The sequence below is a fragment of the Scyliorhinus torazame genome, chromosome 18 (genome assembly GCF_047496885.1).
Source record: "Scyliorhinus torazame isolate Kashiwa2021f chromosome 18, sScyTor2.1, whole genome shotgun sequence".
NCBI lineage: Eukaryota > Metazoa > Chordata > Chondrichthyes > Carcharhiniformes > Scyliorhinidae > Scyliorhinus > Scyliorhinus torazame.
The window spans coordinates 110,737,296-110,753,905 of NC_092724.1; the positions used below are offsets into that span (position 1 = coordinate 110,737,296).

Genomic DNA, 16,610 nt, shown 5'->3' on the forward strand with positions numbered 1-16,610 from the left:
CAGTATCTGAAGAATTGTAAATAGTACAAGTAGGGAGGGAAATCAGATGGGAGGTGATTCACTGCCACTTTTATGTCGTTTATGATATCGTGCCAGTGGCAAATACCGGAGATTAATGGGTAGATCAGTGGAACAGAGAAAGTTGTAATTTTTGAATCTTCATGCTTCCCATTTGGAAAAGTGTGTGAAGCATTGGAAAGATTTGCAGTCTGATTAACCATCAAACAGGTAGTGACATAGAAGTCTTTCCATGGCCTTTATCATCTTTGTATCAGCCAAACGGTGCTTCTTCATATATATTAGAAGGCAGAGGCAGCAGGGAGGGTTGGCGTTGCCGAACCTGCTTCATTATTATTGGGCGGCGAATATGGACAGGATGCGGCAGTGGTGGGAAGGGGAAAGGGTAGAGTGGGTTACGGTGGAGGCGGAATCTTGTAAGGGGTCTAGTTTGAGGACTATGGTGAAGGCAGCATTGCCAATGGCTCCCAGTAGGTATTCAGGGAACCCGGTGGTGCAGTGCACAGTGAAGATATGGAATCAGTTGAGGCATTTTAGGGTGGAAGGGATGTCGGTGTTAACGCCACTGTGCAAGAATTGTGGTATTGAGGCCGGTGGGGGGGGGGGTGGATAGTTTATACAGGAGGCGGAGGGAAGTGGGGCTGGTCAAGGTGAGGGATCTCTATTTGGAAGGGTTCACTAGTCTGGAGGAGCTAAGGAAGAGGGTAGAGCTGTCGAGGGCAAGTGAGTTCAGGTATCAGCAGGTTTGCGTGAAAGGTCTGGAGGGGTTCCCGAGGTTGCCGGGATATACCCTGCTGGAGCGACTGCTGCTTCCGGATGTGGAAGGGGAAGGAAGAATTGGCTGGGGGAGCAGGGAGGCAAGCGGGTAGTGAAGATAAAGGAGAAATGGGAAGCAGAGTTGGGAGGTGAGATCAATTGGGCACTGTGGAGTGAGGCACCGCGAAGGATAAACGGGACCTCTTGTTCAACAATGAGCCTGATACAGTTTTTCTTTAGAAAATATTTTATTGAGGCATTTATAATTTTAACAATTTTAAACATCAAATTTCAACAAAAACAAAAACACAGCAAAATAACTAACAAACACCCCCGAGCACAAACCCCAGCCAACATGGCTTACACAAACAGTGTCACCTTCCCCAGCCACCCCTCCGTTGGTTCTTCTGCCCTTACTCGTCTCTTCCATGCCCCCCCCCACCCGCTGACAGCTTAATTTTTCTCGAAGAAGTTGATGAACGATGCCACCTCCGAGCAAACCCCTGCAACGAACCCCTCAAGGGGTTTTCTCGAGTCTGCGAAGCCCCGCCATGTCGCTAACCCATACCCCCGACTTCGGAGGCTCCGAGTCCCTCCATCCTAGTAAGATCCGTCTACGGGTCACCAGGGAGGAAAAGGCCAGGACGTCGTCCTCCCACACCGTGGGCTCCAGGGTCTTCTGACACACCGAAGATCGCCACCTCTGGACTTGGCACCACCCTCACTTTTAACACCTCTGACATGACATCAGCAAACCCCTGCTGGAAACCCCTCAGCCTCGGACATGCCCAAAACATATGGACATGGTTCGCAGGACCCACCCCGCACAGCGCCACACCTATCCTCCACCCCCTCAAAGAACCTGCTCATCCGGGCCACAGTCATGTGTGCCCTGTGGACCATCTTAAATTGTATCAGGCTGAGCCTGGCGCACGACGAGGATGCATTAAATCTCCTTGGGGCCTCTTCCCAAAATCCGGCCTCCAACTCCCCACCCAGCTCTTCCCAATTTCTCTTCACTTCCCCTATTGGGGCTCCCTCCCACTCCATCAGTTCCTTCGAGATCTCTGAGATCTTACCCTCTCCTACTCCTGTTCTCGACACCATCTTATCCTGTTGCAGGCGTGGGAAGGTCAAAACCTGCCTCTGCACAAAATCCCACACTTGTAAATACCGGAACCCATTTCCACATGGCAACTCAAACTCCTCCAAGCTCGGGAAACCCTCATCAATAAACAGATCCCCAAATCTCTCGATCCTCGCCCGCTGTCACCTCCGAAACCCCCCCCCCCCCCCGGGGGCGAACCAGTGGTTATCACATATCGGTGCCCACACCGACTGATGCGACCATACAACAACGCCCCCTCCAACCCCATGTTCTGCCTCCACTGTCCCCCACACCCTCAGGGCATCACTACTACTGGGCTTGTGGAGTACTCCACTGGCAAGAACGGCTGAGGTGCTGTTAACAATTCCCCCAAACCCATGTACTTACATGAGGTCGCCTCTACCCGCTCACACACCGACCCCTTCAACTACCCATTTCCTGACCATCGCAATATTTGCCTTCCAGTAGTAATTAATGAAATTCGCCTCCAAACGTCCCGCCCCTCATCTAATCTATCACCCAAATTCAGTTTATGCAGCTACGCCCACTCCCACGCCACCTGAATACCTAAATATCGAAAGCTCCCTTCCACCACCTTGGACGACATCTCACCCAATCTCTTCTCCTGCCCCCGCGCCTGGATCGTAAAGACCGCAGCCTTACCTATATTCAATTTGTATCCCGAGAACCGGCTGAATTCCTCTAATATCCCCATAATTTCTTCAATCCCCCCAGCGGGCCCGATATGCACAGAAGTAAATCATCCGCGTAATGAGAGACCCTGTGCTCAAACCCCCCCCCCCCCCCCAGTACTATCCCCTGTCAGACCCTCGACATTCTTAATGCCATTGCTAACGGCTCTATAGTCAAGGCAAGCAACAGTGAAGAAAGTGGACATCGCTGCCTCGTCCCCCGGTGTAACCTGAAATAATCTTATTTCACCCAATTCATCCGCACACTTGCCACTGGTGCCTGGTATAGCAACCGGACCCAGTCCACAAATCCCTGCCCAAACCCAAAAAGCCTGATACTGTTTAAGGTGGTGCACATGACTCGGGTGAGAATGAGTGGGTTCTGAGTGTGTGTGGGCGGGGGCCAACGAATCATGCGCACATGTTTTGGGGTTGCGAAAAATTGGGAAGATTCTGGGCTGGACTGTTCACATTGTTAGCCAGGATAGTGGAGGAGGAGGTGGACCTGGTCCCTTTGGTGGTGGTATCTTGGGATTTCAGAGAAGCCGGAGCTCATGGAGAGGAGGAAGGCCGATGTTGTGGCTTTCGCCTCTCTGATTGCATGGCGGCGAATTTGGAGAGGGGGTTGGCATCGCCACTGGGGGTAGCGGCTTGGTTGGGTGACCTGCACAATTTCCTGCGGTTGGAGAAGATAAAATATGAGTTAAGGGGCTCTGCAGGGGGGTGGGGTTGAGAAAGGTTGGGGGCTGTTTGTGACCATGTTTGAGGAGCTGTTTGTCGCAGAGGAAGTGGGGTGGGCGTGGAAAAGGGAAAAATCTGTACAGATTGTATAGTTGATTGCTGTGAAGTATGTTTCCCGAGGTGTTTATTTGCTGTAACCTGCTTTGACGCATGCTTGCAAAAAAATACATTTTTTCTAAAAAGAAAATCATATATATTGGAAGCTACACATTGAATGTCCAGTATGTTGCTAGATATCAACCCAGAATTCAGAGCGAGAGCTCTAGTCTCCACTTTCCCAGGGCTGTTTGTACCTTCTGGACTCTCAAATGGTAATGCTTCCCGACTCGAGGGAAAAAACAATATCACTATTTAAGAAGACAAAAAAATTATATTGAGGCTAGTTGTGGATATCTAAAATTAATCATTTCAAATGTATTGCTGACATGTGCATATAAGATTCTGATTCTGACATATATATAATCACCAGTGGCTTCAAGTGCTGAAAGATATTTTTGCCGTGATTTTGATCCATCTCCACTGGATTGCCAATTAAGTTGCCATAGATTATTACCAATATAGGAAATTGGCTGTTTTCCTACTCGTAATGTTTTTTATTGTTGTCTAGCCCTTGTCAAAATAAGCCAATGACTGCTGAGTAAGGAGAGGATCAGGCTATGTTGTGGTAACAATTGCTGAATAACCTATAAGCTCCCAAAAGTTAAGGAACTGTAATTCAGTGTGAGTTACAGTTACAGTCTTTTGAGCCAGTGTTCCAGTCTGGGATCTTCCCATCCAGTTATAACATCAGCTGGGATCGTAGCAGTCCACCCATAATGCTATTAACAAGGGTGTTCCTGGATTTTGACCCAGTGACAATGAAGGGACATTGATTTGGTTCCAAGATGGAATGATATGTGGCTTGGAAGGCAAATTGCAGCTGGTGGCATTCTCATACACCTGCAGCCTTCTTGATGCTAGAGGTCACGGGTTTGGCAGGTGCTGTCAAAGAAGGTTTGGTGAGTTGCTGCATTGCATCTTGGGTGCATTGCTGGCACTATGCGTCAGTAGTGGAGGGAGTGGAAGTTGAAGGCGTTGGATGGGGGTGCCTATTAAATGGGGTGTTCTGTCTTGGGTGATGACTTTCTTGAGTGTTATTGGAGCTGCGCTCATCCGAGCAAGTGGAGAGTATTCCATAACACTCCTGACTTGTGCCTTGTAGATTGTGGACAGGCTTCGGGGAGTCAGCAGGTGAGTTACTTACCGCAGATTTCCAAGCCTTTGACTTGTTTTTATAGCCACAGTAGTTACATGGCTAGTCCAGTTCAATTTCTTGTTAGTGGTAACCCCCAGGATGTTGATAATGGGAGATTCAGTGATAGTAATGCCATTGAATGTTATGGGAGACATTTGAATTCTCTCTTATGGGTGATGGTCATTGTTTGGCACTTTTGCAGCGTGAATATTATTTTCCACTTATTAGCTCAAGCCTGAATGTTGTCCAGGTCGTCTTATAAATAGACATGGACTGTTTCAGAATCTGAGGAGTCGCGAATGGTGCTGAATGTGGTGCAATCTCCAGCAAATATCCCCACTTCTGACCTTATGATGGTGGGAGGATCATTGATGAGGCAGTAGAGATGGTTGGGTCGAGGACATTAGCCTGAGGAGCTCCTGCAGTGATGCCCTGGGATTGGGATGATTGACCTCCAACAACCACCTTCTTTTGTGTATTGGTTGTGGGATTGTCAGGTGAATGTACCTTTAAGAAATGGGTGTTTATCAAATAGCTGCAGTGATGTCAGTGTGTGTGTGTGGAGCTGGCAGATGCAGTGTGTTTTTGGTTTCGTTTTCAGAGGTGGATAGCTGCATTCAAAGCAAGCAGCTGTATAATGATCTCTCTCTCTACAAGCTGAATGTCTCCAGATCATTGATGAACTGGTTTAGGGGCTGGTTTACCACACTGGGCTAAATCGCTGGCTTTGAAAGCAGACCAAGGCAGGCCAGCAGCACGGTTCAATTCCCATACCAGCCTCCCCGAACAGGCGCCGGAATGTGGAGACCAGGGGCTTTTCACAGTAACTTCATTTGAAGCCTACTTGTGACAATAAGCGATTTTCATTTCATGATTTCAAAGTAATACCTGTTTCTGTAGAGCATTTAAACCTGCTGTCTTTATTTTAAAAATGATTTAACTTATGGATGTTGTTTGGGATGTTATTAAGGGTTACCTATAGAATATTGTATTTGGGAAAGTATCAGGATTGGTAGTTCATAAACTGCTTCCTGTGTGTTTGTAAAATGTTAACTGGATTCATGGAATGTTTTGTTTTAAACATACTTTAGCTCTCTGTTGCATCACACCTGTAAAGTGGGCACTTGTGCTCCCCATAACCAAAATCTATTTAAAGTTGTGAGTCAGGTGAACGCCATGATATACTTTGGTGTTCTGTAAACCCTGGCCCATAGTAGGATCACTTAGCTCTGTCTTTCGCAGGCTGCTTCTACTCTGGCATGCAAGTAGTCCTGTGTCATCGCTTCGCCACGTTGACACCCCCATTTTATGTCTTCTACTTGCATGCCCTCCTGCACTCTTTATTGAACCAGGATTGATCCTTCAGTGTGATGGTATTGGTAGAGTGAGGTATATGCAGACCATGAGATTACAGACTGTGGTTGAATATAATTCTGCTGCTGCTGATGGCCCACAGGGGCTCAGGGTTGCCCAGTTTTGAGGTGCTAGTGTTCAAAATCGATCCCATTTTGCACCAGACAACATGAGGGAGGGCATCCATGATGTGAAGATGGGACTTTGTCTCCAGAAGGACTGTGTGGTGGTCACACCTACCAATATTGCCATTGAGATGTATTTGCGACAGGTAGATTGGTGAGAAAGAGCACAAGTATGTTTTTGCCTTATTGGTTTCTTCACCATCCAACAAAGACCCAGACTAAAGCTTTGTCTTTTAGAACTGGGCCCGCAGGGTCGATAGTGGTAATGCCGAGCCACTCTTGGTGATGAGCATTGAAGTCCCTACCCAGAATATATTCAGTGCTTTTTCCACCCTCCATGCTTCTTCCAATTGATGTTCAATGCAGAAGAGTCCTGATTCATTCACTGAGTTGGGAGCTGTAGGTGGTAATCAGCAGTAGATTTCTTTGTCCATTTTCAACCTGATGCACAAGACTGCATCAGACCTGGAATCAATGTTGAGGAACCCCAGGGAACTTCCCTCTATTAAACTACTGCACCGCTATCTCTGGTGGGTCTGTCCTACTTGTGGGATAAGATATATCCAGGCATGGCAATGGAGGTATCTGGGACGTTGTCGGCAAGGCATAATTTTGTGAGTATGTGTAAGTCAGACTGTTGGTTGACTAGTGTGTGGGACAGCTCTTCGACTTTTAGCACAAGTCCCACTTTTAGCACAAGTCCCGAGATATTGATAAGGAGGGCTTTTGCAAGGGTGACAAGGCTGAATGTGTTATTGGCATTTCTGGTGTTCGGATTAATGCTGGTGGTCTGCCCGGTTTCATTCCTTTTTCACTTTCCTGTCATGGCTTGATACAACTGAGGCGCTTGTTGGATCATTTCAAAGGTCAGTTAAAAATCAGCCACATTGCTTTGGGCTAGGGGTCACATGTAGGCCAGACCATGTAAGGATGGCAGATTTCTTCCCCTAAGGGGGGGTTTTCTGTGGCAATTGACAATGATTTCTTGGTCACCATTACAGAGATAAGCTTTTAGTTCCAGATTTATATATTGAATTTAAACTCCACCAGCTGCCATGGTAGAATTTAAATCCTCAGAGCATTCTCCTCAGCCTCTGGAGTCCTTGTTAGGCGTCATTCATTACCACAATGCCACTGCCTGCCCCCAAAATATAAATTGCAACAAGCTGAATTATTTTCTTTAATTTGTTTACGTAGGTTCATCTGCATTTGTTATTTTCTTTGAATTGTGTCTTTCTCTCATAATTCTGTGGGCGTAAAAATGAATTTACTAGAATTAACAGATTAGAAAGATAGCTTGATAAACCAGCTTTCAATCACTATTAGGAAGGCTAGCCACATGTTTACTGCTTCGCTTGGTGAGGGCAAGTAGGTGATACTCCGGTATCTAATTTAATTTAGTATAGATGGGGGTCGAAGTACATTCTCAAGAAAAATGTACCCAAAAGGTTTTTTAAGAACCCAAAGATGTGCTGAGTAGGTGGATTGGCCACACTGAATTGCTCCTTAATTGGAAAAAAATAATAGGGTACTCTAAATTTATTTTTTAAAAAGAAAAAAAAGATAAAAAATTATCTTAGAACAGCATTCCCTCGGAAATTATGGAGGATCAGAGGGACCTTGGTGTGCATGTACAGTGGCCCCTTAGATAGCAGGGCAGGTGAATAAAGTGGTTAAGAAGAAATATGGTATACTTGCCGTGATTGGCCAAGGCATAGAGTTTAAGAGCAAGGAGGCAATGCTGGAACTGTATAAAATGCTAGTTAGGCCACAGCTGGAGTATTGTGTACTGTTCTAGAATCCATATTATAGGAGGCATGTGATAGCACTGGAAAGAGTGCAGAGGAGATTTACCAGGATGTTGCCTGTGCTGGAGAGTTTTAGTTACGAAAAGAGATTGGATAGACTTGGATTGTTTTCTTTGGAGCAGAGGAGCCTGAGGGTGGACATGATTGAGATATATAAAATTATGAGGGGCGTAGATAGAGTAGACAGGAAGAAACCTTTCCCCTTGGTGGAGGGATCAATGACCAGAGGGGGTAGAATTAAGGTCGGAGCAGGAGGTTTAGAAGGGATGTGAGGAAAAATGTTGTCACCCAGTGGGTGGTTGGAGTCTGGAACTCACTGCCTGAAAGAGTTATGGAGGCAGAGACCCTCATAACATTTAAGAAATATTTTGATGTACACTTGCGATGGCACGGCATAAAAGGCTATGGACCAATTTCTGTAAAATGGGATTAGAATACTTTGGTGGTTGTTTTTTCCGGTGTAGACAGAATGGGCTGAAGAGCCTTTTCTGTGCTCTCGACCTCCGGGTCTAATAATTCTGGTATCTTCAAAATTCTTATCCGTTGGATTCTTTTCAGCCCCGGCAATTTGTCATTGAGCTGCGCCCCGTGTGGCCCCTATGAGCCGCAGCAGCTCATCCTCTGCTTCTTCTGGGTCATCCAGATGCAAGGTCCAGCCCCGGAGCTGACGCCTACCTCGGCCAGGGCACCTGGAGCGCTGGCCTTCTTGCTGCCGGCCCACACGTTTCACACGGGCTGGAATCGCATTCAGCCGAGACCGGTGATGTTGCTCGCCTCGGTGGCTGGCTGTTCGCCCTGAAGCCAGAGCCTCTGCAGCATTTGGGCCGAACCGCAGGGATACCATGTGAGGGATGACGCCCCAAAACGTTCACCTCCATCCTTTGTATCTCTTGGACGCTGTGTTCTGCACTTTCCCAGGACAAGGAGATCTGCGGTGCCTGCTGAAAGGTCAGGGAGATTTCTCCCAAAAGTCTTTCCTGTGTTTCCATATTGTTTATACCGCAGACCAAACGATTGGAGAGCATATCGGATAAAGCAGTTCCATACTCACAAAACCCGACTATCTTCCGTAGCTGTGATACAAACTCGGTGACCGACTCATTTGGGGACCTCTCCTTTGTATTAAACTGATATCTTTGAAAGATTACCGTCGGGGTATGGTTACGTTTTCTACCATGAGTTGGTTGAGCGTTTGTGTATCTGCGCTGCCGGGTATGTGAGACTCAGAATCACCTCAAATGTATGCGCTCTGCAGGCTATCAACAGTATGACTATCTGGCACTTTCTCCGTGTTGTTGTAGGCCCAGAAGAAGTAACGCATCCTTTCTGCGTACTGGTTTCTGTCTTCAACACCAGCTTCAAATGTATCTAACCGCCCAAACAGAGACATAGCGAATCAAGTAAATCCAAACCTCGGTCCAGAAAATCGGGGAGGTGGCTCAGTTGAGTAGACTGCAGCGTCGGCAGCAAGCCAGTTTACCAGTTTAATCAGGACATGGGGAGTCCCCACTCAGTAAAATAAAGAAAATAATTTTTTTATTCACAGCACAGTATGTACACAGCCCGGTAGATCCCTGCTGGGTTCCTCACTGGTCAGTGCCTTACCGGCTGACCTTTTATACTGAGGTTGATAGAGATTGGGCGGAGGAAGCTCGTACTCCGCAAGGGCCATGGGAAGATAATGATTCCCGCCTCATAGGCCCCATGCAGGCTATTACAATGTGAAAGATGCTTGCGTTTGAAACCCTTGTCCCGTTGCAGTTTGTAAATTACGTTGGAGTATATGTAATAGGAGCAGGAGTGGGCCATGTAGTCCCTCAAGCCTGCTGCACCTTTCAACAAGATCATGGCTGATTTTCTACCTCAGAACCATTTTCCAGTACCATCCCCATATTCCTCTTAATCTTTAATAACTAGAAATCTATCTTATCTCTCTCTTGAACATACTGAATGACTGAGTCTCCACAGACCTATTGGGTAGAAAATTCCAAAGATTCACCATCCCCTGAATGAAGAAATTCCTCTTCACCTTGGTCCTAAATGGCCTTCCTCCTATGACATGTCAGAAGTGTACATTTGGATGGGTTCTCATTTTGTTAACCTTTTTGAGCCTGCGTCAGCTTTTTTACTGGTCCACCGGTAGAGTTTTTAGCAATGTCATTCGCATACTTGGACATTTGAAAAAAATCGCCCATTACCTTTTAGGTTGGCCTGAAGTAAAGAACATATTTCTTGGAGCTCAGTACCAGTTATGGTTTTGTAATTATCAACAGGGTACGAGAAGCTGCCATGACAAGTTTGATGGAATTAACAATACTCCTGGTGCAGACAGACCCTCAGCTTATCTCTCCTGATAAGTGAGTATAAAATTCTTCATTGGTTCCAGCTGTTTTTTAGTTTACTTGTCCTCTTTATTAACTGTCAGTTTTTGGGCTTTCAAAATAATCTGTACATTGATGATGCTATACTTTAGTAAGAAGTAATTCTTTTCATAATTGAAAATAGGTCGATGTTTATTACATGCTTCCAATTATCTGCACGTGACATCTCTGCTGTGTATAGGGAATGCATTTTAACCATTGGCAGACCATCCAGCCATGCACATGCATTGACTCTGTAAAAGGTGTATGGTGTGACCATCCCTTTTTATTCCCAGATGAGATCGTGGACCTCAGCACTGATGAGTTCAAAAGCCTGGTACCAGGCCACAAACTATCTGTCTTGAACAATACTGACACAATTAATATCTCTGCTGCATTCAGTTTAGTTTTCAGCTATGCCGTAGATTCTGACAACTAAGAAGATTGATGTTGAAATGTTTGCTGTGTAAATTGGCTGCTACATTTTGAAACTATTATAGGGACCACAACTTTTAAATATTGGCTCTTTAGGACATCACAATGCATGAGGGGCTGTGTAAATGGCTTGTCTGAAAGTTTGTACGCTCCCTCCATCCACACGTTCCCGACGAAGTCCCTTGACGTGTATGGTTCTTTTCTAAATGAGCATTCTCCATTCTCCAGCTCGTCACATACTTCTGAATTGCAGTCACCACTATAATGTAAGAACTGGGAGCCAATTTGCACAAAATAATTTGATAGTGACCAAATATTCTGTTTTTATGATGCTGGTTAATCTTTTAAGAGTTTGAACCATAGAATTCTATAGCGTTGATGCTTCTTCCTGCATCTGTGCAGTTGCAGACAAATGATGTGCTACCTGGCTCAACTATCAGCTGAGAAGATCGATCGATTCCGAGCACATGCTGGCTCAGTGTTTCTTCGAATCCTACACTTTGATAACCCTGTAGTTCCACATATTCCACACCGGGAGGAGCTAGAGAATATTTTTCCACGGTGAGTTATCAAAGGGCCCAGACTTGTCCTTTCATCATTTCCCTTGAATGATTAAACTGTTGCACAGATGAATACAATTTTGATAATTCCATATCAACTTAAATTTATTTTAAAATGTGTATTAAAGGTTGACGCACTGAATTCAACAAAAAGGTTTTGAAGTATAAACAGAGAAAAGCAGCCCATGCTGAATTGGGTGCTGTAAAATGTTAACATTTCAAATTAAAACATGTTAGTTGTGGAAAAGGAACTTCAAGAGTGAGGGGAGCATGCTGAGCCTGATACACTGGATTGATTGTGGTTGGGGAAGGCTGAAAGCACAGAGTTATGAATGAAGGGACATTCACGCCAAAACCAAGTGGATATTGGAGAGTCGCAAATATAACCAGTGTGTAGTGACTTACAAATGGGCTGACAGAGGTGGCATAAAAGACCACAGTAATCTGGAGCTGGAGAGGCTGATGCTAAAATAAAACGTCCAACATATTTATCCCTAACTCATTTAAATTTGTTCTCATGGTTATTTAGAGAAACAAAGTGGGAAGGTATTGGGAACATAGCAGTGAAAACATTTTATACAACGAGAAGATAATTATTGCAGAAAACAAAGAGTTAAGTTTAGTTTTAGCAAGCAGGTAACTGTAACTCACTAATTTAAATCCATAAAGACACCTCGAATAGGATTGATTTTGTGTGACTGTGTCAGACTCGTAGAGACTTGTTGAATGAAAAGTCAATAGAGCATCTTTTACACCAGTGTGTTCCTTGACTGAATGATTTGACTTCAGGGTAAATTGGTCGGCTTGTAATATTATCAGCATCTTAATCCAGACATTGAGTAATTCTCTTAATGTCAAGTTTTCTTTTTGTTTGATTTTAAAACCAAAGTCTCTTCATGACCTGGAATATCTTGTGTCTGACACTACCAAAGTATGAACGCTGGCTATGATGGAACAAAGTGATTCCTTCTCCTTTCAATCACAAGTAAAGATCTGAAACGACAAATATCTACTTTCAGCCTGGTGCAGCCTGTTATTTAAGTGACATTGCAGCCATGCAACAGGAATCGATTGAAAGATATTAGGACACAAAAGGAATAGAAGTAGACCATTCAGCCCCTCGAGTCTGTTCCGTCACTCAGTTCAATCATGGCTTGGTTCCATTACCCTAAATAACCACAACCCTTCATATCCTTGCCGAACAAAATATCAATCGCGGTTTTGAAATTTTCAATTGGGCTGGTCTCGAATAGCTGTTTGGGGAAGAATGTTCCAGATTCCCACAGCGATTTGTTGCTCTCTTTGGTTGGCTCTGAATATGGCGGTCAATATGGTCGCCTTCCTTAATTCTAATTACGTTTGCTTTAGTGTCGCCAGGTATCTTTCGATACCGCCACAAGGTTCAAAACCGAATACTGATCAAAGACTCGATACACCAGTTAGTTAGTTCAAAGTCAATACTATCTATTTACACACACAGGAGTATCTACTCATGCACAAATACTACAGACTAAACTATCACTACTGCTAAAGCCTATACTTAGCTTTGGGCACCCACTCAGTCAGAGGAACAATGGTCGTTGTACGGATTTGAGGCTGCTGGGGTCGAAGTGGTGAAGGGGAACAGCTAAGATTGTCCGCCTGGGAGCAAGCGTTGACCTTGGACTTCTTGCTTCTGGTGCAGCTGGTGGACGGGTCTCTCCGCTGTGAGAGCCGAGTCCAAGAGAGCGATTCTCTCTTGGGGGCTCCTTCTTATGTCCAAAGGGGATTGAACATGGCCCCAATCAATTGGGCCGTTTCTTGATCATTCCTATTGATTTCATCCAATAAAGAGGTGGGTGCCCTGATGGCTGGGCGTGTCCTAGGTGGCCGTTGGCCTGCTTTGTTTTGGTCTCCTCTGGCGCTGGGGTGTCTGCCTTAGTATCGGTTACTCAAATGTTACTCTTTTGTTCCCGGAGATGGGCCATTAGTATGCTAATGGGCCTACAGTTTTGGTCTTGTCTGGGAGCTGCGGCTCCAATATACAGACAAGCTCTGAACCTGCTTGTTTTCTCAGCATTGTACATTTTCCCTGCAATCTTTGCAATGTGTCCATTTTGTAATCGGGAAGTGGCCTGTCGTGTTGGGTGCTCTGCTACATAGATGAACCAACACGGTGGCGATTGGTACAACTCAGTTTTATTACTAACTATATATACATTGGTTAACTGGTTACTGTGGTTCATTCATTACCCTTGTATCTGTGGACCTAACACTAACTAGGAGAAGCACTCAGCACATGGTGAATGTCTGAGTCGCTTGCTGAGAGCTCTGTGCCCTGAGCTGTCTCCTGCTGGAATGCCTGGGAAGTGTCGTGTTCCCCGTTTTATAGTGTGTATGCTCTTGTCTGTGATTGGCTGTGGTGTTGTGTGTGTTGATTGGTCCGTTGATCTGTCCGTCAGTATGTATGTACCGTGATGGTTACCTGAATATCATGACATGGCCATCCCAGATGGCTACAGCTTTGTGTGAAGAAGTGCTTCCTAATGGTACCTATAATTTTAAGGTTATGCCCCCTTGTCTGGACTCCCCGATTAGAGGAAATAGTTTCTGCCGACCCTATCAACTCCTTTATTCATCTTAAACGCCACAGTTAGATAATTCTTTAATCTCCTATACACAATAGAATCATAGAATCCTTACAGTGCAGAAGGAGGCCATTCGGCCCATCCAGCCTGCACTGACCCTCTGAAAAATGTACCCTATCCAGGCCTAAGGATATGAAAATAAAATAAAAAGTCTATTCTATTCAGCCTGTTTGGGTACTTTAACCCTTTGGGTCTAGTGCTGTTCTGGGAATCTGTGTTGCATCTTCATCCCCCTTCATCCCAATATACAATCCCTCTGGTGTGGTAGCTAGAACTCTCAAGTGAGGCCTGACCAGAAATTTGGTGTAGTACAACCTAATGACCACCCCTTTGTATTTCAGCCCTCTTTGAGATAGAGGCCAACATTCTAGTAACTTTAAAATTATTTTTCATACCTGTCCTTTTCGTGATTTCTGTACTTGAACTTCTAAATCTCTCTGCTCTTCCACAGTACCTAACTTCTCACTAGGAAAAAAATACACTGATCTACCTGTTTTTAGTCCCAAAATGAACGGGGCTTCACACTTTCCCATTTGCCAAAAGAAACCAGATTTTATCAAACTTACCTCAAATAAAAGTGTTACAAATGTTACCATGTGCATTCTGCTCGCTCAAAAATATATTTCCTTTTATGTCATAACCCATGATATTGAGTTGTGTAGGTCCAATATAAGCTAAAATAACTGATGTATTGTTCAATTTGCTCCTGTGCATTACATAGAATAAAGATAGTTCATGATCTTATTCTTTCATTCCAGATTAGAATTTGAAACCCTGAACTGGAGTGCACCCTCTCAAGCCTTCCCTCCGATCACAAAGCTTTTAGGGCTTCCAACATATCAGTACCGCGTTTTGCTGGGTCTCACTGTTTCAGTCGGAGGACTTACTGAATCTACGGTATGTAAACACATGTAATATTCTAATCAGAGTTAAAAACTATAATTGGTTATACTCCCAAGTTTACAATTAATCTGTAGAGTACCGAAAACATAAGATATACTGGTAGAGGGATGGAGATTAATTAGAGAAACAACTAAAGTTGCTAGTTAACATTTTCATTAAAAATCCTCAATGGATCAAAGAAATTCTGAAAGTATTTGCTCAAATGTGCTACAGGATAGCTGTGCAAAAAAAGAAACTGTCTCTAAATGATTCCGTTTGCAGAGTCTGTGTAGCTGCAGTGTACAGACTGCAGACAGAAGAGGAGGTATTGTAACATTACGAGTATTAAGCAATCTCTCTCATTGAATAATGGCTTTTCAAACACTAATCCTGTTGTCTGCGAATGTCAGGTAGGAATAAAACAGAAGCAGCCTGAAAATGCGCCGTCACAGTCAGCATTTAAGGGAAAGCTGTGTTTTTTAACTGCAAAGCCAAAAATGGCTGGATCTTTGTTGATGGGAAATGTTTCTTGGCGAACAGATATCATTTTAAAATCAACTTGTGGTCCAGACAACTGAAGACTGTTTTGACAAAAGCAAAGTATTTGTGGGTGCTACAAAACACTCAGCAGGTATGGCAGCCTCTGTGTTGAAACAAATTTTAGAGATAATATTTCAGGTCGGTAACCTTTCATCCAGGCTGACTATTTTGAATTTCAAGCCCTGAATATTTCAGGGATGACAAATTTATGCTGTTTGGCTGAACTTTGACTTTGGGATCATGGAATTCCAACCCTCCGCCACCCTTTGGCCACCTCTGCCTCCAACACGGCCTTCTCAGAAAGCCAGGTAAATCACCACCATTACCAAGGCCTGGGATAGCTGCCACTCAGGCTCACACCCAGACTCAGTTGCTGTCACTCACCCTACCGGAAGGGTGGCCTCTGCTGCTGGCTGCTCAGTGGAACTGCAGAGTTCAGCAGGCAGGGGTTGGTGGGAATAGCGGTCCCAAGTCTAGGCCGCTTGGTGGAGCCACAGAATTCGGCAGATGGGCCAAGGGGAGGAGGGGGAAACGACGCTTGTGCTCAGCTGTTATAATGAATCTGGCACCTTTTTCCACCACGGTGGCTTGGCCATGAAAGGGCTTATGGGGTCCCAGGACAGTTTGGCTGTTGCTGCAAAGCAGTTAGAAAGGCCAGGCTAAGTGAGTAAGTGAGGGTGGACGTGGGTTCAGAATAGGAGATGCTGAATGAGTGATAGTGGATAGCGGTGGTTTGGCTAGAGGGTGAGTATATAGCAGGGGAGAGGGGCTGATTGCAACATTTGGATAAGGGGGCTGGGCGGGAGGAGAGGCCTCACCGAGTCGGTAATTAATAAGAGCTTGGTTGAAACCGAGATGAGTCCATAAAATAATAACACTTTTTGATAGTACTTCAAAACAACAGATATTCAGATTTCTACTATGTAGTATATGCTGTTCGATAATACACAAACTTTCTAAACTGAATGCTACTCTGCCACTCTTATTGCTGTTTTATTTCTGCTCATGTCTGGGGTCATTTTAATTTTCAAGAGTTAAAAAAAAAATGTAATTGTTCATGGGATGTAGCCGGCAAGGTCAGCTTGTTGCTGAGAAAGTGGTAGCGAGTTAAAATGGGGTCACATTAGAAAATAGTTTGCAAGCTCTACCTTTGCTTGATATGTGCGTAACCCAGCACGGTTATGTTCTGTTGTTGGTATGGGCTTCATCCTGTATTACATGGAATAACTTCATTGAATGCTGAAATGCTGCTGTCACTTTGGTGATTTGATGCAAATGCATTGGCCCACAGTTTTGATGGTAATAAATGAAAGAAATGAAATGAAAATCGCTTATTGTCACAAGTAGGCTTCAAATGAAGCTACTGTGAAA

At 44.7% G+C, this 16,610-nt stretch overlaps 1 protein-coding gene across 1 annotated transcript in view; it reads left to right on the plus strand.

The window, feature by feature from the left end:
• The window catches only part of tbcd (tubulin folding cofactor D), a 375,176-nt gene that overhangs the window by 283,322 nt on the left and 75,244 nt on the right, over nucleotides 1–16,610 (plus strand). The window contains 3 exon segments of the mRNA XM_072483144.1: nucleotides 10,109–10,192; nucleotides 11,033–11,191; nucleotides 14,576–14,714. Coding sequence (XP_072339245.1) covers nucleotides 10,109–10,192; nucleotides 11,033–11,191; nucleotides 14,576–14,714 — 382 coding nt within the window.